Raw genomic sequence first — 27,709 nt, 5'->3', positions numbered from 1 at the left:
TGTAACTAAAATAGTGTTTATTCCATAGAAAAAATACATCATTCAATGAGTAAGAAAGGAAATGTGAATGCTACAAGAACAAAGGCGTATAATGTCAGGAAAAGAATAGCGTTGAATGCAATCATGGTATCCTTTAATGACCTTTCTAAATGCATGCACTTTCCATTTGAACAAACAGTTCTTGATTTCTGTTCTCTTCAGAGATATAAAATAATATAAAGTTCAATTTTTAGCTCTGTTAAGCTAGTTGCAACGCAGGAGTGCACGTCAGAGTGAGCCTGTCCTCCAAACACGGTATAGTGCTCTCATCAGAAGCAGCAAGTATAGCCGTTCATCTCAGAAACTGTCAAACATAATCAACTTTAAAACATAACTTTAAAACCATGACACTGATCTAGGCATTGATATAATAAAACCAATGCATACAGTGTTGACAATAGATGTCTTAATACATATGGTAACACTTGGCATCCACTTCTCAGAACCAGAACTCGGAGACGAAGACATGAACGTTGATGATGTTCTGGCCGGAGTCGCCTTGAGTTGTCAGGTTGCGCATGGAGAGTTTCAGAACCGTGGTCAATGGACCAATCAGAGCCTTCACCTGGCGGACAACACCTGAGTGAGACAAAGAGGAACAATGATATCAGAACCCAGTTTGGTACAATAGAGGCAAGACTTTGTTGCTGAGCCATGACATTTTAAACTGGCCCAATAGGCCTCAAATGGTCTATAAGGTAAGCGGTTCCATCCCCAACATGTCATATGGTCCTTGTGTTTTACGTTTTTTAAAGTATCAGCAAAAAATGTCTCGTTTGTTTGGTGGTTATGGACTTTTGGTTTCTTGGTTTGACGGACAACAGCTAAATTTGCGTTTTTTGTAATTCTTTATTGGTTGATTTAGAGCAGCAGTGAACAAAAAAATTAGCCTGTTTTTCCACATTTTCCATTCGATTTTTTAGTTGAGAATGTTTTATATTTTAGAACATTTTATATTTTTTCGTTGCCATGAGGTTTAAAGGGTTACCCAAAACATGTTTTCTCGCTTACCCTTAGTATCTAGCTAAGCAGATAGTTTGGGTTTTAAGTGCTGAGTTTTTTATTTCTGCTGCCACCTCAAGACAATTGAGGGTAATAACATTTTGTTTTCGGTGCTCAGCACAGTTATAATTTACATACAGTATATCTCGCAACAGCAAAATATCTAAAAACAATGTCCCGGTCACAGGCTGTCTCAACAGACGCAATTCAGGATCTTCTGTCTCACGCATGTCTGACAGCTCCCTTAAATTTATTAACTTCCATTTTATTCAATGCAGCTGTCCACATTGGTTGTGTAACAGCTTGCGCTTTATAAACCATGTTTATTTTAACATTTCAAGACATCTTTGGTTGTTTGTCGGAATTCGAGCGCTGCCGCAAAAAAAGCGGCTCCGATGTTGATGTCCTTCTTGCGCTATAGCTGGGGTACAAAATATATGTTGCAAATAATCCACATCAAGAGTATTTCTTTGGGGGAAAATAGTTGTATTTAATGCTGACCCTAACACCAACCGTTCTCAATGACAATGATTGGCTTTGAAGCCCAGTGATCTGAATTGTATCCTCCCCTCCCACCTTCCACTCTGTCAATGGACACCCTCTATCGTGTTAAAACAGATGGGGGAATAAACATACTACAACGGAGCATTACTGAACGCCCATGGAATTCATTGGGTGCTCTTTTTAAGTGAACATGCGATTACGTGGGGGAAAAAAAGCCAGTGTTTATACAGGCTGTCAGCGGGCCTTTTCTCTGAAGAGGGCTGGTGACATTTCAGCTGTGGCCTGTTTGAACAACCATCGCCAGAGTGCAGTCAGGCAGCACAATCAGCACAGTGTCCTCCTATCACACCTACGACCATCCTCTTTGTTTTTCCCATTTCCTCTCTCATTCACAAGTGAGTCAGTAGACTGTTCAAGCTTTTTATGACTCATGGATTTAACTCAACATGGATCAAAATAAAGACAGATCATTGCCTCGATCGCTCTGAATTATGAGGCTCCTTTTTGTGGTACTTGTAATAAAGCAGTAAAACCCATTTGGTCGTCGTTCACCACAGGGCAGATGATGATCCATTATGCGCCATCCGCTGCGTCCTTTGGGACACTGGCATTGTATGATGGCAGACACCCCCCCCACCCACTCATTCTCCTTCTTCTCTTCCTCCCCTCTTTTCCCTTCCTGAGGGGGCTTGGTGTTTGTGGCACCATCCCTGTGGCCCACAAGGGTAAATGAGTCCCATGTGTTTGATGGAGGGGAGCAGTCACAGTCACGCGATACAGCCATGGAGGCATTCCTCCAGGAATCCATCTTTAACTCTGAAAGGGGCAAGAAAAGTGCTGTCTCTCACTCTTTCTTGGTCACTTTTTTCCCTCTTGTATCCTCTCCCAGTCGGATTTGTGGGCACACAACAGATTCCAGCAGATCCGGTCGATAAGCACTTGGAGGAGTGTGGAATGGGGCCCACTTCGACCATGGGTGCCACTTTGTTTTGGTGTTTTGGGACTCTGTTGCATAGTGACACTAGACGGAGGGGAGTGGGACTGAGATTTTATTGTTTCCAAAGCGTCAGAGTCATCAGGAAGAGCTAACCTTTGCTTAAACCTAACAGCAGCAGCAACATTAGGAGAATAACTAACGTGAAAAAGATGGCACGCAACTGTTGAGTTGACCAACGCAAACTCAAAGTGAGTTTAGAAGGTCCATGATTTGTTGACTTAAATCATACAGAATAAGTTCAAACGCTTCACTGATGAGTTGAGCAAGCACACAATGAAGATGAGTAAAATATTATGAGCGCAATATGGACCACCACAAAGACAACTTGGATTCAATCATTATTAGGACTGTTTTGTTTTTAAATGTCTGTGGCCTGTATCTAATGAGGGCTTAACACTCTACAATCAGGGTAGGTTTTTATACTGAAAATCCTTAAAAAAATTCTATGAAAAGAAGCAAAACAATCTCATGGCATGAATAAATAACAAAAACACATATCGCCGCTGAACTGAACATTTATTAAAGACATTTAAATAGAGCAATATGTGGAATGTGTTTGTTTGTTTTGTACATTTTCTTGCGGTCTAATTAGCACATTCAGAATGTCTAAACTGTTCTCTCTGAAACAGAAATTGTGTTATAGTGCCTATAGTTCCTCAGTGACCCATATCCCCTTCATGGTTAGAAACGAGTGAAATTAAAACAAAACACAGTTCAAAACAAAACCTTTGGGATGGTATTGGGCATGATAACAAACCAAAGAATGTATGATGTGTTACGGTTACTGTACTGATTTGTGGAATTGTAGGATACACCTAACTTGTCGAAACATGTTTTATTCAACTACTAGCCTTTGTTTGACTTAAGTCTTTTTGCCCAGCCTTGACGGCGAGAAAAGTGTAATTATGTTGTTACAATGTGGGCCCAATTATGCACAAAGGAGCTTGATACTAAGGTCAGTGCATGTGTTTCTGTAAGTTTTCCATCAAAAGCAATGTGGTATCCTGAATGAGGGAAAAGCATCAGCTAACAGCTGGGCCCCAACATACTAACAGTGAACCTTAGGTGAAACCACAACCGCATACTCATCTTTTACATTTCTTCCGGGCTGTAAGGCCAAAAGCCAACAGCCACAAAACAGGTTGACTTTGATTGGCTACAACCTGAGATTCATATAAATAAACACAGGGAGGTTAACAAAACAATTTGCTCTGTGAATTGGTTGCAAGGTCATGTAATCTGAGGGTTGACGTTCATGAGATTTAGTTGTTGTGCTGGAAAGGTTTGTGGTGACTTTCCATCTCACTGAGGTATCTGCCACAGGGTGCAAAGGTGACTGCGCTGGCTTCAAAAGCCACCATCAAACAAACAGCTGTACAATCTGCCGGCTCTCCAAAAAATTCCCTTACACCATAAAGTAGCCCCTTAAGTAGAAAACAGCCTTATATAAATGCATGCTAGTAGCACAGACACTGCCACAAAACAAAGTGAAGCCAGTGCCAGGAGGCATTTGTCATCCTTCATGGCCACGAGCGGTGCAATATTGAAGGGTAACATGTAAACAGTACAATTTCTGGGTTTTCTGGTTCCTTCAAATCAGCGAGGAAGTGTATGACAAAATCCAAAATGAGCGGGTTTAACACCAAAGACAAATGAAAACTATGCGTTGGCCTCACCACAGTATTGTATAATGACACACTGGTTGTGGTGCTATGCATGTTCACTCCAGTGAAACCATTGGAGAGTATCCAGGTGGTGTACACATTTCCAGAATGCAAAGAGGGTACTGGAGGTTATCTTCATCATCATTATGGCTGTGATATGTTTTGTATCAAACAGTATTGCTGAGCTGTGTTGGCATAAACATAACAAACAGTTGTTTCATATTCAAGGATTCTTGGTTTTTACTGCATGAAACACTTTCTCCAACATCTCCATAAAAGCTAGAGAGACATGCCAAAAAAATGGCCAACTAACTCCCTTGTTACCCAATAAGCAAAGAAACCAATTCCAGTTTTGATTACCTGTCAGCATAGCCAAAATATAATCCATTCAAATGACCAACATAAATGCGCAAAGACTGAGTGCAAAGACCCCTTGAGTACTCCATGTTATGTATAGGGCATGGTCACTGGTACAAGTTTGGACCGTCGGGTCAAACAAAACTGACCACTCCAAAGAGGGAGTGGAAGTCTCGCTTTGAAAGGCCAGCACATGTGGCTTGATATTTTAAGGTCAATTAACAGCGAGTCATACTTACAGATCTCTCCAATGGCCCGTGGGTCAGTGTTGGACACGGTGTGACATCACTGAAAAGTAGCCGAAGGGAATTGGTTGGTACTTTTCTTGGACTTTCTGTTTTAGCAGTTGTGGGTTAGAGTAGCTGAGATGACATAACACGCACCATTATCTTTACCACAACCTTTGCACTGTATAGCAAGTAACCTTACAAAGCCAAAGCCCATAACTAAGGAGTAAAATATAGATCTGACATTGAGACTGAATGGAAAGGTTGTGAAAATCTGCTTTGTTTGTATTTCAAATCAGAATGTTTTATAATAATCTTCATCTACATTATAAACTGAAAGAAGTATACAGCATTGTGATAAGGTGTTTAAGTACTTTCTTATCTATTTTGGCTCGCTACTATATGGAAATGGATTCGAACTGAGCTATCATCTTTTACATTTTCCGAAAATCACAGTGCCAGACAGCAAAGAGTAATGATGAGTACAATGAAATACATCACCCACCCAGGGGAGATAAGTGTATTTGATATATTATTAAGACAGCTTTATTGCAAGTCATGTGTGCTATAACTATGCGTACCTTTTTCCTTTTTTTCAGTCTGACAGATCGGCATCACTATCTCTTCATCAGCACATTGGTGGTGGAGGACCACCTTGGGGGAGTGTTGTGTTTTTGAATGTGTGGTTGTTGGGTGGAGAAGACCATGTTTTGATTAGCCGTACTAATCTCTTGTGGGGCAGACAAGGATTCCTTATGGGCTTGGCGCGCTCTAGTGGGCTCGCTGCTGCCATGTCATGATTCATCCAGATGACAGCCTCTAAAACGGAGTAAGTTTTCTGCTTATCTCCACTGCTGTCCTCAACTCCTCACCAGCACAGCCACAAGCCAGAGCCACAAGCTCCACTGGCTCTGAAGCAGTTATGTCTCACACAGTCGACTCACATTCCTCCGCTCACTGTGGACGGCCACACTGACGACCATGACTACCTGCATAGAGACAAACTGTCCACTTCCTCCTCCATTCATCTTACTGTCTGCCTCACTGGCTGCCAGCCCCGTGTCAATGGCAATGCATACGGTATTTATTCTCTACACAGGATACAAACCGCAAAGGCATATTTCCACCTGCATTTCAAATATGAATGGAATTTAGCTGTGGCGTCTCAGACTTTCTCCAGAGAAGGGCTATAATTCATTAAGAGATGGTACTTTATTATCCGTTGCTGTCCAGGAAGATAAACACAAATACTACATAAATCAGTTTTTGGTTTTTTTTGCTAAAAAAGTATCTGACAGCAGTGATTAATGGTACATTGAAATCCTTCCATGAAAAATGATTACTCATGAAGAGGAGTCATTTGGAGACATTCAAGGGATGACTATTCATGTGCTGACTGTTTGATTCCACAGTGCACTTCTGATTGTATTGTACATTTGATTTAAACACGTGGATGTAGGTAAACCAGCCGGTAAAAGTCACTTTGTCTAAACATTTAGTTGTTTTTCATTATACTTGGTTAATACTCTAGACATGGTGAACAGGATGACATTTTATTGTGGTATCGTGTCCCCACAAAGTATAAAAAGCACACAGAATTGAAACCACTTCTACGTCATGGCTAAAGCAGAGTTACAAGAATGTATACATGCTTAGCAGGCCCACCTTGACCTCTAACCCTACCCTTAATGGGAGGGGTAAAAGACAATATTGGTCCCCACCATGATGTACTGTATGTCACTAAGAGATAAATAAACAAAGGAACTACCAGCATTGTATCGGAGGTGAGAGCCTCATGCTTCCAGCAGAGACCACAGAGCCTGTGTTTTCTAAGGAAGGAATATCCACCTGCTGACTGTCCAAATCAATCATCCCATTATCAACCCTTTTCAAACAACCTGTCCCTAATCAGAAGTGTATGACAGCGTTAGCATGAGTAATGCATTCCTCCGATGTTTGAGTTTCCAAATATGTGTATGAGAAATGTTGTCTTTAGAGAGGATGATGTATCGCTTCTGCCGTGTGCCCACATACCTGCAGGGATTTTGTGCGGTTGCCGCTGTGCTACTGTGGACGTCACTGGAATATGATTTTTTCTGATCATGTTTTCCCAGTGCTGAGGGTCTGTTGTGTTTGCACAGATGTGTACGGCTGTCAGGGTTGTCTTCCAGATGTGACAGTACTGGGAAAGCCAGTGATGGATGACCAGGAACTGGGAAAGAGTGGTGCAATTTCTACACTTGTGGTAGTGTGCGTGCGTGCGTGCGTGAGTGCGCAAACACTGCATGCTTGTGTGTGCATTTGACTGGTTTTAAGAGTAAGTGAGCATAACGGAAAAGAACGTCAGCCAATCAAACATTTTAAGAATCTCTTTTTTTAAAGACATCAGATTCTGAAGATTCCTAATTTCCTCTTTTGTCCCTTTCAAAAACACAAGTATTGGCCAAAAATAATGGCTCACGCACTTGTTCATTAGTGGAGCCTCAATGTCTGCTTCTCTTCACATCCCACCAAGCTGTAATACCACTGTTGGAGACACTGGAGATACTGGAAACTAAGCTTCCTTTAGTGACACGTCAGCAAGCCTCATACAATGGTTACGCAACAGCAGCATCTGCGGGCCAAAGCACCAGCAGCGCAACCCACTAAATAAAAACCAAGAGGGTCTTCATCGCATCGTGGACGCCACACTTCACGGTGAGCAGTCAGTGGCCAAAGGCTCCAGTGCACAGGGCCTCAATTTGGAAAAGTGATGGGCAACTGGTGCAAACATGCAAGAGCTGCATCCAATAAGCATCCAATGGGTTTGGGAGAGAAGTGGCTCCTCACAAACAGTCCTTTCATGTGGTGGTGAGTTTAAGTGCTCTAATGCTCGGCGAGACACTGAGGCCTAGAGTGGGGAAATGGAACAATACATTTAACCACATGAAGAAAAGCGCGCAGGATTACTTCTGCACATATTTTCTCTCTCAGTCTTTCCTCTTTCATTGAATCACAGTGTCTCACTTTGTCTTTCTCTCTCTGCAATTTTATTCCCCCACCCCCTCCCTTGCGCACACACACATACATACTTTGCCCTTGCGAATGGGCACCACTATAAACAGGGAATTTCTCTTGAATCCTCTTTACACACATGCACACAGACACACACAGTTGCCGATGTATTACAGAATAAGGCTAATCACTCATGCAGAATTACACAACTGCACATTCCAACAAAAACATACCATTATACAGCACAATATAATTAAAACAGCTTAAACAGTGAGTTATTGCTGGTTATAAACAGTTCTCTGTCTTTGTGTGTGAATTTGGGGTACGTTTGATGAGCTCACATCTGTTTCTGCACGAGTGTACAAGAGAGGAACACTTGCGTGCGCCTTCAATCCAGCTTGAATCAGTGACACACTCTCCTCCTCCCTCTCTGCCTTTCGTTCTGTGAAGACAGATGTTCAAACTGACGGGCCATCCCTTCATCCATCAGCGAGAGCAGTAGAAGAAGACGCTGTCCTTCCACTACCCCCCTGCATGCATCTCTGCACAAAACCAAAACACCTAGAAGGGCCCAACAATGTGTCATCCTTGGGCTCACAACACCCTCATCCTCCCAGGGCCAAGGCTCAGTACAGTTCTCCCACAGGCGTGCAGCAGCCCTGGGTCACCACCAGACTAAAGGATGGGAATGGCTTCTCCCAAGACATGTGTTGTTGTTACAAACCAGTGGAAATGGTATCTGCTGCTCCTACTTGTGCAGGGCTCTTTTTGCATGCTAGCAACCACTAAACAGGTAGTTGTAATGAAATGCTTGTCAACTGCAATCACTGGTGCATATGTGCATTCGAATACACAAGTAATGTATGCACTCTGTACATTGAGACCGCAGTTACCTATTGTGGAAAGTAACAATCTGCTTGGGATAAGCATAGGCGTAGATAAGTGAATTAAATGGTACTTTGTTTAACCACAGGACTGTGGAAACCATTGCCAAATATTTGGTGAGACAGAAACAGGCCTTGGTCCGTCTCAAAGAGCCACTCAGAGGACAGCTTTTCCAAGACACAGACATCAAGAGCCCCCATGCAGATGATGACAGCTGCATGATGCCACAACACTGCAAAGACCATAACGGGCTGTGTCAGATGTACTTATGTCAGGCGGCCCAGACAGGCCACCAGACATTCCTTATGGGAGATTTTCTGCTACTTTGTGTCCCTTCTCTAGCGCACATGTGACTTTGATTTGTGAGAGAAAAAAAATACACATATATTTCATCCATTTTTTAGATGAGACATAAAACCCTTATCCCCTTTAAGAGAAAAGGCCATTTCCAGTCACAGACACTGCAAAGGCTGCATGGATAAGCTGCTATTGTCTGATGATTGCCCTACTTGGTTCATCCAGACTTTACACACAAAGTGAAATAATGGTACTCACCCACATACATTCCATTCTCTACCCGCTTGATGATGTCGAAGGCGTCTTCCACGTTGCCCTCGAGGATGTCAAACTTGACGTCGTAACTGCTTAAGTGATAGCCACCGTAAGCTGGCACCGAGGTTCTCAGGAAAACAATCTCTGTTGGAAGATAACAATTAGACAAAAAAAAGCTTTCGGAGCATAAACGTTCATAATCACTCTGGGATTGCATCTCCAAGCCAGTGCCAACTCTTGCATTTCTTTTTTCTATCCAAGAGAAAGACAATTAAATGGGAGATGGAAAGGTCTGTGTTTATTGTACACTCAGAGGGTCACTGGAAGGTTGAGGCTTTGCAATTCTGTTGTGCAGCTGAAGAGCCTCGAGTCCCTTACACCCCAACTCAGAGTTTATGAGAAACGACAAGAGCTTAACTCTCCGTGACGTTGAGCATGAGTGTGTCTGAAACATGCACTGTATGCCAGCCAATAGATGCTTGTCAGCTGTCATTGTCTGCGAGTGATTACCGTCTTTACTCATATCCAACAAGCATGGCTCTTACTCTCTGGTGTAGGCCAGCCAAGCCAGGATTGCATGGAGAACATCATGAAATAACTTATTTGGAGGTTTGATGGAAACTCAGAGATTAATGGAGATAAAGTAGAGCTGGAGAGATTAGAATGACTTGAACACATTGACACAAAAGAAACCCACAACAAGTTAGCATGCTGTTAACAAATCTGTTGTTACCCATGATTTTTACAAGACATTCTGTCCTAATAAAGCTTCAACAATTAACCTTATTGGATTGAGGGTTACACAAAATGAATTTTAGAGGAGCTTAGATGATCAGCAATACATACACTAGTAAGCATTGTGTTAAAAATGTTAGCACTTTTATATCTGTAGGGCCAACAGGGAATATGAACCTACAACAAGCAGATGGTTAGCCTAGCATACAGACTAGAAAGGTTGCGCTAGCCTGTCCTAATGGGAAAATGTGTCAGCATCTTAATGGCTCAAGAATTTACACATGGATATAATTTATTTTACACTACTTACTGGTCTTTGTCTTTGTTCATTACCTTACTGGAGAGCCAAGCTAACTGTTTCCCTATCGTTATGCTAAAGTAAGCTAACCTTCTGCTAGCTTAAGTTAATTGACATTTTAACCATCTCATCTAACTCTATCAAAAAAACACATAAAAGGAATAACTTTATTTCTCAAAATGTCAAAACTATTCTTTCAAAACTTGTCACTAAGGAACTTTTCTTTTAATCAAACTTGAATATATTTCATCCCTTTTTATACTTTTGCTGCATGCTTGCATGTTAATCTAAAAGTCCATTATTAATATGCATTTCAACCATGCTTTGTACCTACCCTCTGGCTTTGAGAACTCTCTGAAAGTGGGCATGGAGATGAAGGTGTGGGAAATGGAATGTATGGGGTCCAGGACACAGGCGACGTCATTGGGCTGACAGGACTTTACACAGCGAATGGTGTCAGAGCGTTGAAGCCTTGGGAGCAGCCCTCTGTGTGATCAAGAACTCAGTGATGACAACAGCAATGGCCACAAACAATATCTGAACAACACAGAAGGGAACCATCAGCCAACATCAAAACACAATCAAATTTTGGGTGCTGCCAATAATTGCCTTACAGTAGATCATGCTAAAGCCAACCTTAGTAGCTTGTGGAGACTAGCGATGCATTGGTGCCTTTATGATACATGTTTTCAAGCTGTGTGGGAAATGAATTACTACACTCACAAAGAATGATCCACAACCTGCTCAGGAAAATATTTGGATTTGCTGAGCATCCCCTGCTTCACATCAGATAATCTCTTGAGGAGGATTTATGGGTAAGGGAGTGTTCTAAAAGACTCCTAAATTGTGAGCAACATGACTAGACAACTCCCCAGTCTATCCCCAGGGCAGCTCTCATCCTATTATTTAGAGCTTTGTTTATTCCACAGACTAATCAGTGACAGGTCGACGGGAATTGAGGGCCTTGGCTGGCTCCTAAGGCTAACGCCACCTGAAGTATGACTATTCACTACCTGTCTGCAACATAAGACTTTGAGAGAGGTTTCTAAGTCACTAACAACCTCATAAATCACAGGTTTGTCTTCGAAACGATGGGAGACGTGCTCATGAGAGAGCTATTGAAACAAAATAAAAGCCTTGACTTCGACATCCAAGATGTTAAATTTAAGCTTGGTTTTCACAAAGGAGACAATTCAGTACATGGTTATATTGGGTTATGAAAACAGCCAAGTTGCCATGTATAAGACCAGTTAATGTGCATGGCAGCCATATAGCCACATTGTGACTCATGGGCCGTGGATCACTGGCTCTCCTCAGGGGACCTATAGGCTGCAGCTCAAAGCCCAGGCACGGCTTGGGTTGCAGGGCTTCTTCCATGGGGAGAGAGGAGAGAAGCCCCTGACAAAAAGTCAAGCCACCACTGGGTAGGGGCTTGTAATTAGCAATTAGCGGGTGGGTCCAAGTTTTGCTTTGGCCCATGCCAAACCCACAAAATGTTCTCTTAGTTTATAATACCATGGCCTGAGCTGCAGAAAGACCCGAGCGGGGCTCTAGAGGACAAGGTGAAAGCTCTGTCTGGGTAGCGAGAAAATTTACGAGAAAATAATGATCCACGATTAACTGCCCCCTTACACATGGATGAACACCTCGAAGCAGGGGAAGCAAGTAGAGCTAATTACAGCTCAATATGTGCGTTTTTGTGTGTATTTCTGCAATTGTTTCTTCACATATGCAAACATGGTTGTGCGTGTGTGCGTGCGTGTGTGTGTGTGTGTGTGTGTGTGCGTGTGTGTGTGTGTGTGTGTGTGTGTGTGTGTGTGTGTGTGTGTGTGTGTGTGTGTGTGTGTGTGTGTGTGTGTGTGTGTGTGTGTGTGTGTGTGTGTGTGTGTGCGCAGATCTACTGTATGTCTTCTTCATCTCCCCAATGACTCACGTGGCCCAGCCCAAGAGAAAAACCCCAATACTTGCAGACCAGAAAGAAAAACAGACTTTTTGGATGAAAGTCCTCTGGTCAAGCACAGGGCCTTTTATTTTTTTGGTAATTATTATTTATAGTCAGCACATTGATAACGCCCCAACACAAACACTGCAGAGCATCATTCATTCTGAGCGCGGTGATGTTGCTGTACCACAAATTGTTCAGACCACCGGCCAGAGCCCAGAGCCCCATAACTCAATGTCAAAGGGGAGGAAAAAACCTTATATGCACCACTATGTTCTTATTTTAAGGATATCCCCACTAGGGACCGAGTGCATCCTTACTGGCCTGACAGCTCAGGACAGGAGGAACCTACGACATCTGAATTTACAGTTATTATAAGCCACAGTCCTCGGGCTGCAGCCTCACAGCATGTCAAACTATTTATACTCTCTCCTTCTCTTTGCCACTGCATCCCATCGTGTGTCACTTACTCAGCCTTCATTTGGATTATCTGTCTGCTTTGGGGTTTATGGCCGCAGTATGGAGTGGAAATATGTGCATTTCACATTAAGCCTAAAATGTAATGGTAGCTAAAGAGATGTGTATGAAAATAACTGCCAAAGAAAGACACTTTGCGGTGCAAGGTAATTGTTTCGGAAGTGGGAGTAACAATGAATTAAAAAGCTCAGTCTGGCTGATTTCTAACTGGAATTTGTAGGTGTGGGATTACTTTATAGACTTAATAAATAGTGCAATTTGATGTAAATGACCATAAACTATATATAGCTGAAGGGTTTGACTTATAGATGGGAAATTTGACTTCATGGTTAATGTAAATTACTGGCCTGGTTTCGTTTCTTTGCTAAGAAAAATTACAGATTGCAGAAAAACGTTCAAATCATCAGAAGACATACATACATTTTAAAACTAATAAATATCAATTTCTAATGTTAGTGTGTATCAAAATACTATAGAGTAAAGCTGTTTTGGCATGTAACTTTATGTATCAATGAATTTCCTTCTCACTGAGGCTGCTGGAATAATAGTAATATGAAACTATGTGTAGAAGTCTTCATGCCTCCATCTGTGATTTGGCCTCACATTCCAGCTGCTCCCTTTGCTGTATTTGATTAAACCCCACAATGCACCATCATCAAGAACTGGATTTGACTTGAACATGTGTTATTTCTATTTCAATTTTAATAGAAAACTGTTCATCCAACACATAAACCATAAAATGCTGCAAAACGTCGGGCTTTATCATGCAACCATCATCAAATTACACTCAGTTGTAGGCAGACATGGGTCGTTACCATTTTATGATTTACCCTGACCTAGAACGCCACCTAGCGGCTAGCACAGCTCCTTACCTCCAAGGAGATAAATTCAATTTGACCTTATTTATACTGCTGAATAAAGATCCTTATTCTAGTATTAAAAAGTTGATTATGATAAATGCTACAGTACTAAAACATGTGCTTATGTCTTCTGATTTTGTTTGTTGTGTTGTTATCTCAAATTCACTCTTTAAAAAGGATGTGTCATCTTTAAGAAGCACTTGGTGACAAACAGAGTCCTATTTGGGGTCTATTTTTACTATAAGGAAAGACAAATAGACAAGGTTGGATAGTTTCCCACTGAAAGCAATACTGTATGATTGTTGTTAATGTGTATAAAGGAATAGTTTGACATTTTAGGAAACTCAAACTCACGTTCTTTGTGTTAGAGCGAGGCTATGGGTTTCCCTGTATTTTTAAATGTCAGTCCACATGGGAAATATATGCAGATGTTAATGGAAAAAAGGGAAATGAACAGACACTACAGCAAACATTAGGGGCCAACAGCTAAGGTTTACCCCAAGGCCCTGAACCCAAAGGCCAATACAGGTTTAGGCAGACCTAAACCTCAATGGATAAAAGACACTTTGATAATCTTTATAGTTATAAACATGAATACTGGACCAATAATGATCAATCATTGGGAATTATTCATTTATAATAACCTGGTTATTGCCAAACCGTTCCTTTGCTATAAATACACTGTATGCCCCTTCGCATCCCTTCTGTGTTAAAGATAATTTCTCCTGTTTTTCTCCACAATACCTTGCTTGAAGATGATATATCATTTTTAAGAGTGTAGTAGCTTGTGTAACTGTTGGTATTTCTTGCTTTTATTCTAGTAGGGGATTGTAAGGTACTCTGGGCTCCTCCTGGGTAACAAACACCTGCACTTTAGCCAGGTATATGCTAAGCGTGCCGTAGCGACGCAGCCTCAGCTCCAGAGACAGATCGAAGTCCTGCGGCTTGCTGATGAGCTTTCCCACTGACATCACGCCGCCGGCGGGCACCCTCTCTGTCTTGAAGAACCCGCCCTCGTTGCCAGCGGTGATAACAATCTGGATGTCATCGCCAGCCACGGTTTGGGAGGGGCCCATGCGGAAGATGTTGGTGAAGACGGGGATATTGGTGGGGAAGGTGAGGTAGTAGTGGGTTATTCTCAGGGGCATGGTCAGGCACTCGTCAGACTCATTGCAAAGCAAGCGTTCACATCGACTGCAAATAGAGAAAGGGTGGTGTGTGGGGGGGGGGGACAAGACAGAACAAAACAGGCACAGAGAGAAGGAGAGAGAGAGAGGTGTAAATTTAATTGGCCCGTGCATGGCATGCAGTGGAAGGAACATCAGTCTCTGCAGCAAAATACTTCACAGGCCAGTCATGGTGCCCTCTGTTGGGTCATGCAAGAAGTCCTATCACTGGTGCCTTCATAGTTCATACACAGCTTCTATTTTGAATAAGCCATTGTAAAAAATATCCATACGCAATTCATCACTCTGAAACAACAGAACATGCTACTGAGCATACTGGACATGCACAGCCTTGAATAACAGGAATGGGGGTCGGTTTGAAAAGGCCTGACATGGTTAACTGTTGCACTCTGCTTTCAGTTGGGTGACCTATCTGAGGAACATGGACCTTGCTCTGTGTATGTGTGAGTTTTTTTTCTGTTGATATTGTCCCAAAGGAGTCTTTTTATGTAGGTTACACAATGGTATGTTGTGCCTCTACTGTGACATATTTACATGCTTTGATGTTCAAAAAGGTCTTTATACTGGTCTTATATATACTAAGGTCTTCTCATGCTGCCTGTGCTGCAGCACCTCTTTTCACCCTCTGTCTGAAACCAGAGCCCAGTCTGCTCTGATTGTTTAGCTGACCGGTTCTGTTGTGATTGGTCAACCGCTTAGAGATGTTCCGGCCCTAAGCCTATCACGTACTGTGAGTTGTAGTCAATAGAGGCACGAGTGTTACATTGTGATATCCTTATATAATCCCAGAAGTAAACAAAGGAGTCCAATCATATTGGCATGAGAACATAAGACACATATAAAGTAGTTTTAACCTTTGTGTCATGTTCATAAACAATGTGCACACAATCTAGAAAACTCACGTCTCTCCCACACGCCGGTAGTTGTTCGGACAGTCAAAGGCAAGACATTTGAATCCTCCCTGGACATTAAAGCAGCTCTGATCCACCAGGCATGTGTGCGTTGCTGTTACACATTCATCAACATCTGGGAGTGAAAAAAGACAATGGTTGAAAAATATGAATCGATACATTCACAAAGATAACTTCTGTTAAAATGTATATTTGAAGAATAGCTTACCCTGGCAGCTGCGCCCATTGGGTGCTAAGGTGTAGCCGGCGACAGGACAGGAACAGTGGAAGCTGCCAGGGGTGTTGTGACAGCGATAGGAGCAAATGTGACCTCCAGTAGGGAGTGCACACTCATCTATATCTAAATATTCAACAGACAGATAAAACAAGTCAAAACCAAATGGAAATCTAAGAAATAAATATTTGAACTGCTGATAAATGATCAGTTTAATATATAATGCAGTTTGCTATAGTGTATGCTAACACACAAGCTAACTCTTCATATTACCACAAAACGTACAGAAGAAAAAGTTGTGGTTTATATTCCTGTATCTGTTAAACACTTTACCTTCACAAGTCATGCCGTCTATGTCACTGAGCTGGTAGCCACGGCGACAGTAACACTGGTAGGAGCCGTACACGTTGGCGCACTCTTGACTGCACGGGTTGCTCTCGCACTCGTTCAAATCTACAGAGAAGAACCATCACTAAAATATAATAAATCTTGATTATGTCTTGAACCCAATTACAAGGGGGGTTCATGGGATTTCTAAATACACCCCAAATTATTACAAATGGTCCCCAGGGGATACAAGGCCAATGTGAATATTAATTTCTGAACAGTTGTTTTATAAAAATACATTATCACTATGTTATCAATTAACCAATTAAACCAAAGTTGCTCTAATCAAAGGCAACAGGTCAACCAAACAGGAGCCGATTACTGCGTGCTGCATAAGAAATTGTAATTATAAATTCTTCGTTTCTTACCATCACAATTCCTGCCATCAGCAGACAGCTTGAAGCCGGTGGTGCAGCTACACTTGTAGGAACCCAGAGTGTTCTCACACTTATGAGCACACAGGCGGCCAGGGTAGTGCCTGCATTCGTTAATATCTAAAACACAGTCCACAGTAAGAAACTACGATTATGACAAAGTTCTCTACACATTTTGACCGATAAACGTACAGTCTGCATCTTTATTTATTCATTGGATGCAGTTAGATGTTTGTAAGAACACCAAACATGGGCGACTTGCTGCTTACCATCGCAAATCCGACTGATGCTGTTGAAGATGTAGCCAGCCTCACACTCACAGCGGTAGGAGCCTATGAGGTTGACACACCCGTGACCTGAACAGACCTTATCAGGGTCCTTACACTCATCAATATCTGCAGAGGGGGATGCAAACAATAAAGGAAACCATTAAATGCTTCTTAGGTAGACAGAGGTATACTTTGATGTGTAGGAATGGGGAGCTTTTCAGGCGTACCAACACAGCGGTTGCCCTCTTCATTGAGGTGGTACCCTCGACCGCAGTTAACGGAGTTCCTCTGGCAGGTGTAGGAGCCAACTGAGTTGATACAGATCTGCCCACGAAGGCATGGGCCTGTCTGGCTAACACATTCATTTATATCTGAAAACAAAGAAACAGATGGCATTGGTGGTTGTACTTTCCATACGTACTTAATTTTACCTCTGGATTTTAATAGATATGAAGCTTCTCCCTCTTAGCCTGCAGTTACCCCTTTCAGTCACCCAGCAGTATATACTGGTCCATCTGCACTCTGTCTTTCATAGATAGTGTTCATTTACCTATTTTCCAGTATTATTCTGCCTGTAGTGCCTAAAATCACCCAAAAATATGTATACATCCTAGTTATTATATGGCTTCTCACATTAGGGCTACAGTGAGTAACCATTAGGAATATGTTTTTTTTGGCATATTAGCTGAAAAAGTCATTATTTCCTGACAGTCATGCATGCAACATATATGCAAGATTCCTGTGGCAAAGGAAAAACAACCAATCAGAAGCCAGGTGTCTGTAGTATAGTGTCTATCACTAATATGTTCTGGGTTTTTTTAAGATTTAAGTAAATGCATTGCAGAATTATAAATGATAAAGGTCACACAGTTGCTCGATTTGATAGGATTTCAGTAGCAGTGATTGAACTCCATTAACTTCTCCACTCTGATGGTTGTTTTTGTTCGAGCATGGTGGAATTAGTAGCACTTGGGGGGAGGGAGAGGAGCATAGATTTTTTCACAAATGTCTCATGGTGCTTACCAATGCAGCTGCCGAGGGCATCTTGGATAAAGCCGGCACCACACTTGACCTTAGGGGAACAACGAAATGACCCCTGGGTGTTTTGGCACTCAAACTCTGGGCCACAGTTATGGATGCCGGTCTCACACTCATCAATATCTGAAAAAAGAAAGTTGCTGTTGAACACTCTGCCAATACCAAATGTGACTTAGATACACAGTAACAGAGGCAAACAGTTTGACTGACCTTTGCAATTGTTGTCGTCAGTGAGTTCATAGCCGGTCCCGCAGCTGACCTCTCTCTGGCAACGGAAAGAGCCCTCAGTGTTGATACAGCGCTCGCCCCCCCGACAGTTGCTGGCTCCGAGCAAACACTCGTTGATATCTGTGTTTGAAAGCAGCAGTTCTCTTATTTTGTTGATTTCCCCGGGTCTTTTGTGCTCTTATTGTTGTCAGAATAATGGATGTGTCTCTCAGTTGAAGATACCTACCCTCACAGCTCTTTCCATCTGGTTTGAGTTTGTAGCCTTTAAAGCAGGTACAAGTGTTGCTCACACAGGTATGAGCACATTTCCCTAAAAAAACAGACAAACAAGTTCATAATCGAATGCTGCATTTCTTTAGATGAAAAATCAGGAATGTGTAGAAAAGATTGTGTTTTGCCATAATATAACTTACCCTCGCACTGATCCCTTAATACTGAATTATCTCCATTGTCATGGGTTTCATCCTTGTTAGGTACTGCATCAGAGAAAAAAACATGTTTATATGTCCCTCCTTCCTAAGAAGCACCTAAAAAATTGTTAAGTCTATGACATTTTAGAAAATAGAGAAACATTTCCATTATTTTTTCAGCATGGCAGTTCAAATCTCATGTTAAGCCCCCTTAATCCAAAGCCAAAATTCCACATTACAATTCAACACAACATTAAAAAACACAAGTCGTTAGGAATACAATCTTGAATCTAAAAAAGTAAAATGTATTTTTGCTGGACTGCCCATGAGCAACACACTTCATAATCCTTGTTTAACTGCCTTAAAAGCAATGACCAAATACATCCAGCAGGGGGCAGTGTGAGCTCATTCTTATACCCTCCAATATTTCGAGATATTTTGTCAATTCTACCAGAATGAAAATTGCTGCTTTTGTGAAAGAAACGTATTAAATATTTTGCCTAGTGTAGTACTACAAAACGTTGTTCACGAACATTCAGTTTTTGCAGTAGGTGTGGTCTGGTTGTCTGCATCTCCGTGTACACAGCATGCTCGGGACACCAAGCCACACTGGTAGCCCAACGACAGGGTGTGGTCACAGGGTAGGCCCTTCTCCAGGGTCGCTTTCCCCAGGAGACAACAGTCGCAGCACATCTACAGAACACAGAGAGGAATTGGTTAACATAATTAAGGACTTTTTACAGAGGGAAAGGAAAGGAAAACACTACGCCTTCACCAGGGGAAGTGAAACTGAAGGCAAAGAAAAAGGAGATTCTGGGATAATGTTGGTTGGTCAAATACTGTAGTTAGATGAAACAGGTTTTCAGACGGACAAAAATAGGAGGATTTGATTCAGACAGCCAAGCTCTCAATCAACCAGACAGACAAACATAAGGCTGATTGAGATGACGTCCCAAATGACAGGCTTCAGACAGACAGATGATAAGCAGTTAGTGAGTTAGTCAGTCAGTCAGTCAGTCAGTCAGTCAGTCAGACAGACAGACAGACAGACAGACAGACAGACAGACAGACATTGATGAGATGACATCATCCCCTCTGGCTGAAGCTTGATCAATCAATCATTTTGGCAGCCTGGTAATGTCAGCGGGGGAGGGGATGAAAGGTATAGAGTGGGGGCTGGGTTTGTTTGTGTTGTATTTTGGTCAATAAGGGTAACATTAAATGTAACCATATGTTGTGCATTTGTGTAGTGATGGTAAGAGTGAGGCTGAACACATGCAACAAGTCTAAAAATATTGCAGTACAACTCTATTTGTGATATAACAATAGTTGTTGACTATTTGTCGACCTCATGGAAGTTTGGCATTATGTCTGTCGCTATTTTGGTTTTAAATTAACCAACATAAAAAGATAAGGCCAAGTACAACCAAACACTGAATGAAGGTTTCTTTTAAGTCACTAAAATGTTCCAATTAGGTTTCATGAACTGAAAACATGCTGTGTTAGAGTTGTATGACTGAAACACGGAGCACACCCAGACAGACAAACACTGTAAAACAATACATTTACACAACAGAAGGCTAATGTGTTAGTCTGCTTTAGAGATGCTGTTACCTCTGAAAAGAGCTAAGGCTAACCACTACCCTCAGCTTCCAGTATTTGTGCTAAGCAAAACTAACAATCTTGAGGCTTTTGCTCCATAGTAATGGCATCAGTCTGTTTATCTACGTCTTGGCAAGCATTCCTCTAGTAGTTAGGAATATTCTTCCTCAGCTTTTGTCTTAATGTTACAGAAAACTGGAGCTGGATCTTTATTTAATATAATAAAAACTTGTGGTATCCTACATGTAACATATAATCGGTCAAGCCGTCTTCTACTCATAGTAGACTCAAGTATAAACCCAAACCCAAAGTGGATCAAGTAAAGACAAGCCGGCTCACTGACAATTATCTCATCTTATTAAGAAATTGCACCAACTTGCTTCCCCTCCTAGCTATATTCTGCCAAGCGTTTATCTCAGTGATGTGATGATGTGCAGTGTGTTGTGAAAATATTGGGCCACATTGAAGGGAATAACATATAAATGTGGAAAAGTGCTTGGATGTGAGCCCGACGAAGATTCTAAAGACAAATTGAAATTTATAATCCATCTGTCAGCAACAAGTTCCATTCCTTGGTGGAGTGACATGCCTCATCCTGCTCACAGTGTGCACACACCATATGAAAAAACACACACACAAATGATCAATCCCATCAATCATTTGCATCCAAACTGGCTGCCTGGCTGAGTAATATAAAGTCTATTGATTGAGTAGAGGCAGATGTGATCCATTTGAAGTATTTTTAGCTAAACACAAACAAACATATGCATCTGCACATACAGCTACCAACACACCTTTGTGGTCTTTTTCTCGCAGGTGTTGGTGAACAAAGAGTCACAGGCTCCTTGGTCTTTGGCCATGTTGATACCAGTGGTGCACATGTTATCCTCAAGCACCGTCACACAGCACTGCTCCTGCACTATCCTGTCAGCAAGAAAGAAAACACACAAAACACAGGTGGTGCATTTATTTCCAGCTCTATCAATAAAGAACTTGGCGCAATACAACTCTGCCTTCAAGTGTAGCCCATTAAAATCAGCCTGGGGCAAGCCTGGTGGGGATCTCAGAGTTGAAAGTGTGTGGATAAATAAATGCAGTAAGAACTCTGTGGATAAGCATTGGATGTCTTTGTGTTTTCCACAATGGATACATATAATAGGGTAGTGGACCTGCAGTGGGTCTTGTATCTGTCCACAGTTCATCTGGCATAAAACTGAATCTATCATCTTGATGTGTTTTTGTGCATCGTGACCTCTCTTGATTGCGAGATTCATACTTTTTTCACTATGTATTTGAATGTTTTATACCGCCATTCACTACTCACTCTTTTTATCAAGCCGTTAGGGATTGTAACTTAAGTAAACAACAGGGTTTGTTTGTTTTTTTTTAGCAAAAAGCATCTTTCTAGGCTAGTATTAAGTCTAAACTTAGTGTATTGCAATCCATATGTTGTTTGTCATGGCTTAAAAACTGAAATCCATCAAAAAGTTTGGTCTCATTATCTGCAGATGAATTCTATACTCAATAAATGATATTCCAAGTTAGACACGATACATGATAAATAGCCTCTATATCTTTATTTTGTTTATCTTTGTTGCCATCTTGTAAGAGAGCAGGAACCATTTACTGAGATTCAACTCTTCTTTGTTTGGAAACGGAGCTGGAGACACACTTGGAGGGGATCTTGACTCTGGTGTACTTTTATAGTTGTGTTTGCACCACTGACGTCATTGCACTTAAACTGTTTCGAGCAGCACTCTTAGTTAAATCAACATTTCAGTCACAAGATAGTGTCCACCTCTGCATGTCCCTACTCTGTGGAGTGGGATTGTAGTTTGTAAAGGAATTGATCTTATTATGATATCATAAAAACAAACCACTCCCTTGAGAAATGTTGACCAACAGTTTCCAGTAGAGACTGTTTTGCTTTGGGCAAATGACATCACCAGGGCAGAACCATTATTTCCTCAGAAATTAGTGAGAGACCCATTGTTTCTTCAGGAACCTGGACATCTGATCTCAGTGCTGATGAGGATCATAAAGTTCATATCTCTGCAGAGCTTTAATAAAACACTGTATGACTATGATATCTGCTTAAATGTCAAAAGCAATATCTGGTATAAGCACAGCTGCTCACATGAGACCATTATTATCAAAATGTCAGTTACCTAATGTGTCGGTTTGAGCTAGATATCTGTCTCACTGCGATGTTACAACACAGAAAGAAACAACACACTCCTCTTCTCTCATTTCCAAATAGCCTCTATATCTACTCTTACCAGAAATCCCTTTTCCAAATAAACTACTACTGATCTCAAATTCACATCAAGGCGCACACCTCCTCTGTCGAACCTTTTAAGGGCACATTCATGCTCCTGTTTTTCTTTTCTCTTCTCTTCATTTTTTTTATTCTTCTGTGGTGTCTGAAGCAATCAGACTTCCTGTTATTGCCTCTCTCCATCCTCACTCCATGTCGCGTTTCACCTCTAAGGTATTTCCTTGGTATTGAAACAGCCCCTCTTCTGACCCCCCTCACCCCCTTTTCCACCCTGCACCCCCACAAACCTCTGCCCTTTCCTCTCTTTCCCCACACACTATAATTTAGACTAATTTGGGATCACTTGGGGTGGCTACGGTAAATGTGTTTGCCATCAGTGCTCACAGCGGCAGATCTCCCCGGCTTATGGTCCCTTGAACCTGTGGCAGCGCACCCTCTAGGGTTACCAGCAGACCTGCTATTATCCCATCACTATTAGTGTTTCCTGCTCTCACGTGAAGTGAATAATGTGCTTGGAGATTTACAGGAGTAAGGTAAAGCAATCTCATATTAAAGGCCTTCAGACATCCCATTTATGGTACAGGCCAGATCCCTCTGGGCCAATACAGCATAAGCTTCTGTGGTGCCGATAGAAAATGTAAGATTGTGACAAATGGAGCAGCATTTAATGACTTGTAAATCTGAATATGCCCCAGGCTGGTCTCCTGAGCGCTCTAGAAACCTTATGGTGTATAGATTTGCGGTCAGTGTGAGGAAAGTAGCAGATCGCTCCTGCTCACCTGCATGTGGTGGATTCGGAGATGAGAGGGAGGGACGCACAGTCTTCGTTATCATTGCCCCGGCTCTGGCCATCTTTGCAGCAGTCCTCTATGGACATCTGCTCAGCTCCTACAAACATTGAAAAAACAACACAAGGTGTGTGAACAGGTAGGAGGTTTGTGCACTTCCCATTCACTATACACTGTGAAGGGGACATTTTTTGTTAACTGCATTGAGGGGACCCCCACTAACATACTCACTGCAGGAGATGGACCCCATATTGCACATTACTACCTCTGCTATTATCAAATCAGCCTGTATGGTGTTGCAGACTCACCTATAGACTCATTTTGTTAATGACAATTATAACAAATGGCAACAATATATCTTGCTGCATGGCCAGATTTGAGATGATCAAAAACGGAAATGTAACCAATAAAAAAATAGATATTGCCATTGTCCTTCACGGTAAGTTACCTTTTCTCATCAAAAAGATGGAAAAACTAAATTCAAAATCTGTCTGGCATCTTTAATTGCCCATAGGCCTCTTACTGCCAGGGCAAGGACTGATGGATATGTTGTTCCAGACGCAAGACAGGCTTTTTTTCACTGGAGCACTACCAATTCTGTGGTTATCTGGCTGTTTATTCATGTGAATTAAAGATTGTGGAATGCCTCGACTCTGTAAACAATCAGCCGTCCCAATCACATCAAATACATTTGTTCGCCTGTGGTTTGTGTGCTCTGCCAAACGTGAAATAGTTTTTGGCAGATCGGCTCCTTTGACTTTTTTTTGCCTTCAGCTCAAACCGGAAAAAGTGTGCCAAATTGATATTAAAAACGAATCCTTGGAGATTGGAAAAAAGAAAACAAACTCACCATGAAATAAATTGTTTCGACCCATTGTAATAGAATATGAGGTGTTGCTGGTAAGAGAATGAATGCCCTGAATTATTGGAAATAGTGATTGTGAAATGCACTGAACAAATCCATCTGTGTGAGGCACAGCGTCTGCCGTGAGCAGTCTGGCAAGAGTCAACAACTTCAGATAATAAGTTAAATTACGTTAGGAGAGGAGGACAAGTGTCTGGAATAGCAGTCTATGGTTTTAATGGATTTGCCTTCTCCCAGAGGGGCAGGAGGAATTTTATGATAACCAGTAAATCAAAGAAGAAGCACAAACAGGAATAATCATCACCAACAGCTTTCGGCGTGGATCATGTTTTTAACAACACAATGTAAGCATTGCAATAAAACTCAATTTCTCAGAAAAGCTGGCTGGCTTCAGCCCATAACTAAGTAAGAGTGAGACACAACATAGGAGTTGTTTTGGGTTTTTTTAATCAACATATTTTTCTGAAGAAATTGAGTCACTTCCCAAGTGCAAGCTACAGGAATACAAAGCACAGCTTTATAACCATTGTGACCTCTGCTACTACAAAAAGGATGATTAAGCTGGCAGAAAGGAGTGAATTTGGAAAGAGGATTTATTACTAGACTGCAACATTAGCTGACTCACTACTGACTTCTGGAAGTCTGGCATATCCCAGAATCCTGTAGCCAATAAACCTTGCAGCAGCTGGATGAAATGAGATGGCATTTTAGAAGCTTTTCACATCAGCTTACCAAGTGGGCTCTCTCTCTCTCTCGCTCTCTCTCGCTCTCTCTCGCTCTCTCTCTCGCTCTCTCTCTCTCTCAGAAACCTCAATGTGCTTGCAGAGTAACACTAGGATGTTGCATTTAGACTAAAACAAAACATTTGCCTTATAGGATCATACGGATTGCCTCATATTAAAGTCTTAAAGAATAAGATCTTCATTGGTCACACTGCCCTCCACTAGAGGGTCCTCACCACAGCAGCACTCTGCTGATATCTAACTCTAACCCACAAGGCATCAGAGGCTTTCCAACGCCACCACGGTCTGCTGATCTAGCAAACCTAAATTGAAGGACCAGAAGTGTCTGTTTTATCAAAAGAGGCCGAGATGTCCCTGTGCTCTGTCTCTGTGATGCATTGTCTGTCTGCAGAGGGCTGATTTCCATCTTGGATGGTGGTGGTGATTGTGAGGGCCATTCTGACTTGGCAGAGCAGCACATGGCTTGCCTGCGTCTAGACGCCTCATGTAAACAAGGCTTAATGATCCCACTGGTGACATCAAAACACCAGACATCAAAACAGAAGCGTGCATTTCCTTCACAGGCTGCACTACAGGCGTGTATTTTGGAGCTTTCTTCCAATGTTACTGATATAAAAACAGTTACAATGAAGATAGTTTCAACCTACCTAACTATCTACCTACTTTCCCATCCATCTATGTATCATGTATCTGTCTATCTTACACAAGGTTACCTTTTGGAGTTTTGGTCAAGCTGATAGCTGACTGAATTTGCCTCCAAACTGACCATGACACAACCCCCTTCTGAGACGGCAACTTAGGGAAAAGTGGTCCTGCTGACTGTGAAAGTTGCCCCATGTGTGACCAAGCAACCATGAGCATTAGGATCTGTATAAATCACCCTCCTCTGTCCAGACCACCCTTTCCTGGTGAGTCAGTGGGTCACTCTGACAGCATGTCAGCATACCAAGGCACCTGGCCTTTGACTTCCAGGGCAGGGAGAACTTACAGCTTCTGTTAAAAAAGTTAATTTTAACACACCTTATAATGTGACATATTCCTTTATTACTTTAATTCCAGGCTATAAACAAAATGACACAAATGGAAAAAGAGATAATGGCACAGCTTACTTTTCAACATGATACTTTCAAGTGTATAGCCTCTGTAATGTTCAAAGGGTTTATATCTGCTAGTGTAACTACCTACATTTTAAGTAGGCATGCAAAACAATGGAAAGACAAACAAATATTGTATATAATATTTAAGTATGAGTGGCTAAATGTTATTTCATGGCATAATGGGACACTATCTAATACAACAAGAGCAGTGCCACACTTTGAAGCACCCAGGTTTTATGAACTGTGCTTTCATCACATGCCCTGACTAGTCCTGTGGCAAATTCATCACCTCCCCGGATCTCCCTATTGCCTCATTAACACTTTCCTTCTTATTGTAAATACCTTCACAAATGCATGTGGAAAGTTATCTTGCAATATAAAACTCACCCACACGAGCATAGGATACCAACAACATTCTGTGGCACGGTTTGGATTATGTACATTCACATTATTCACTTAGAACGGGTCTTAGCTGATCCTTACAGTAACTTACCTTGGCCAAGAAGAACTCCGAACAGAGAGCACAGCAGCACGACACGCGGACCCATTGAATGAAAGGAGACTTGCCTCGGGGGGGAAAAAGAAGTCCGACAGCAGGTTATTCTGCGGGATGTGCAAAAGACAGCAGTGCTCCTTCAAAAAGAGGAAGAGTGACTCCGCAGGACGGAATTGGATGTGATGGAAATGAGAGAGTCGCAGTTGCAGCCTGAGTGCACGAGCGGGTGTCCAATTATGACACCGCGAGGGGCGGGCTGGGGCCACAGACTTACTTACTTCTATTTCTATTTCTATTTATACAGAAGAACATTGTGAGCCACATGTGAGCCTTTATTTTAATTAAATCTGACCAATAGTGATATTTCTTTCTGCGATCAAAGTCTGAATACTGAGAAAGAAATTAGCGTTTTGACCTTAAACAAAAACATTCCGAGATTCTGACTTTTTTCTCCGTTTTGTGATTTCTTTTTGGAGTCTCAACATTTTTTATACATTTCTGGCCGTAATCCTCTTCATTCAAAACATTTAAAATAACCTAGTACAACAAATATGTTGTCTAGCACATATGTTACTTACACATTGGTTTTAACACGTGAATTCATACTGTAATTTAATACAAGTTCCGGACAGGAATGTTAATACAAAAAACCTATCCTTCTAAAAATGTTGAAAATGATTGACACATTTATGTGTGATGGAAAGTAGAAGACCTGAAATACTACCCAGGGAGATGTGGGCTGAAATATTTTTTATTGCCTTCAGGAGGAATTGCAAGTGACTTCAGGCTACTGTGCTGTGAGGTATGCATGCACACATGGAAATTGTCTTCCCATCAGTGGCAAAGTAGACTTTTTCAGTCTGTGACTAATGATTGTGCTGATTACTCAACATCTGGAGCCTGTTTTGAGGTATTTTAAAAAATATCTTGTGGCTATGTCGAGACTACAAGCCTTGAAAGCTTTTTGGATATCTTAGTTAGAGGAAATAGGGGGAATAAAGAAACAATAGATTGTCACTGTCTCTGTCTGCACATATCTATTTATTCACTGCTACATTTTCAGTTCACTGCACCTTAAAGATGATGATAAATCAAACTGGCTTTGTGCTGTTTCATGCTCCATTATATATAAATCCTCATTGATGATGTATCTGCATTCTGCACAGAGGTATTTAAGGTCCCTCGTCCAAGCTGATCCTATTTTCTCTTTACTGAAGTTCACAGCCATACAAAACAAAAGGAGGCATTTGCTTTAACGTTAATGAATTAAAGCTTTTGTATCAGTTCCA

General features: G+C 41.7%; 1 protein-coding gene across 2 annotated transcripts; it reads right to left on the bottom strand.

The window, feature by feature from the left end:
• On the bottom strand, positions 1–26,645 carry fbln1 (fibulin 1). 2 transcript variants are annotated; one of them, XM_063874260.1, is made up of 17 exons: positions 26,418–26,645; positions 23,211–23,319; positions 20,948–21,077; positions 19,085–19,244; positions 18,555–18,617; positions 18,368–18,451; positions 18,124–18,261; positions 17,899–18,036; positions 17,103–17,246; positions 16,876–17,001; positions 16,601–16,726; positions 16,179–16,298; positions 15,840–15,971; positions 15,623–15,746; positions 10,589–10,740; positions 9,225–9,365; positions 1–618 (listed from the first exon to the last, which is right to left on the bottom strand). In XM_063874260.1, exons 1-17 carry the CDS (start codon positions 26,470–26,472, stop codon positions 479–481), a joined length of 2,082 nt encoding a protein of 693 aa, XP_063730330.1. In that variant the 5' UTR covers positions 26,473–26,645; the 3' UTR covers positions 1–478. The 2 variants fall into 2 exon arrangements, with proteins under 2 accessions (XP_063730330.1, XP_063730339.1); XM_063874269.1 differs by lacking the exons at positions 1–618; positions 9,225–9,365; positions 10,589–10,740 and adding an exon at positions 13,354–14,727.
• Between the last annotated feature and the right edge of the window lie 1,064 nt (positions 26,646–27,709).

The sequence above is a fragment of the Eleginops maclovinus genome, chromosome 2, assembly GCF_036324505.1.
Source record: "Eleginops maclovinus isolate JMC-PN-2008 ecotype Puerto Natales chromosome 2, JC_Emac_rtc_rv5, whole genome shotgun sequence".
Taxonomy (NCBI): Eukaryota; Metazoa; Chordata; class Actinopteri; order Perciformes; family Eleginopidae; genus Eleginops; species Eleginops maclovinus.
Note: the sequence above shows the minus strand (reverse complement) of the source record. Positions and strands in the feature narration are given on the sequence as shown.

Excerpts from the sequence above, each read along its gene's own strand:
- fbln1 (XM_063874260.1), bottom strand. The coding sequence starts at position 26,472 with ATGGGTCCGCGTGTCGTGCTGCTGTGCTCTCTGTTCGGAGTTCTTCTT. Across the intron at positions 18,452-18,554 it reads ATTAAGGGATCAGTGCGAGG|GGAAATGTGCTCATACCTGT; the intron begins GTAAGTTATATT and ends CTGTTTTTTTAG. Across the intron at positions 16,727-16,875 it reads CATCAGTCGGATTTGCGATG|ATATTAACGAATGCAGGCAC; the intron begins GTAAGCAGCAAG and ends ACTGTGTTTTAG.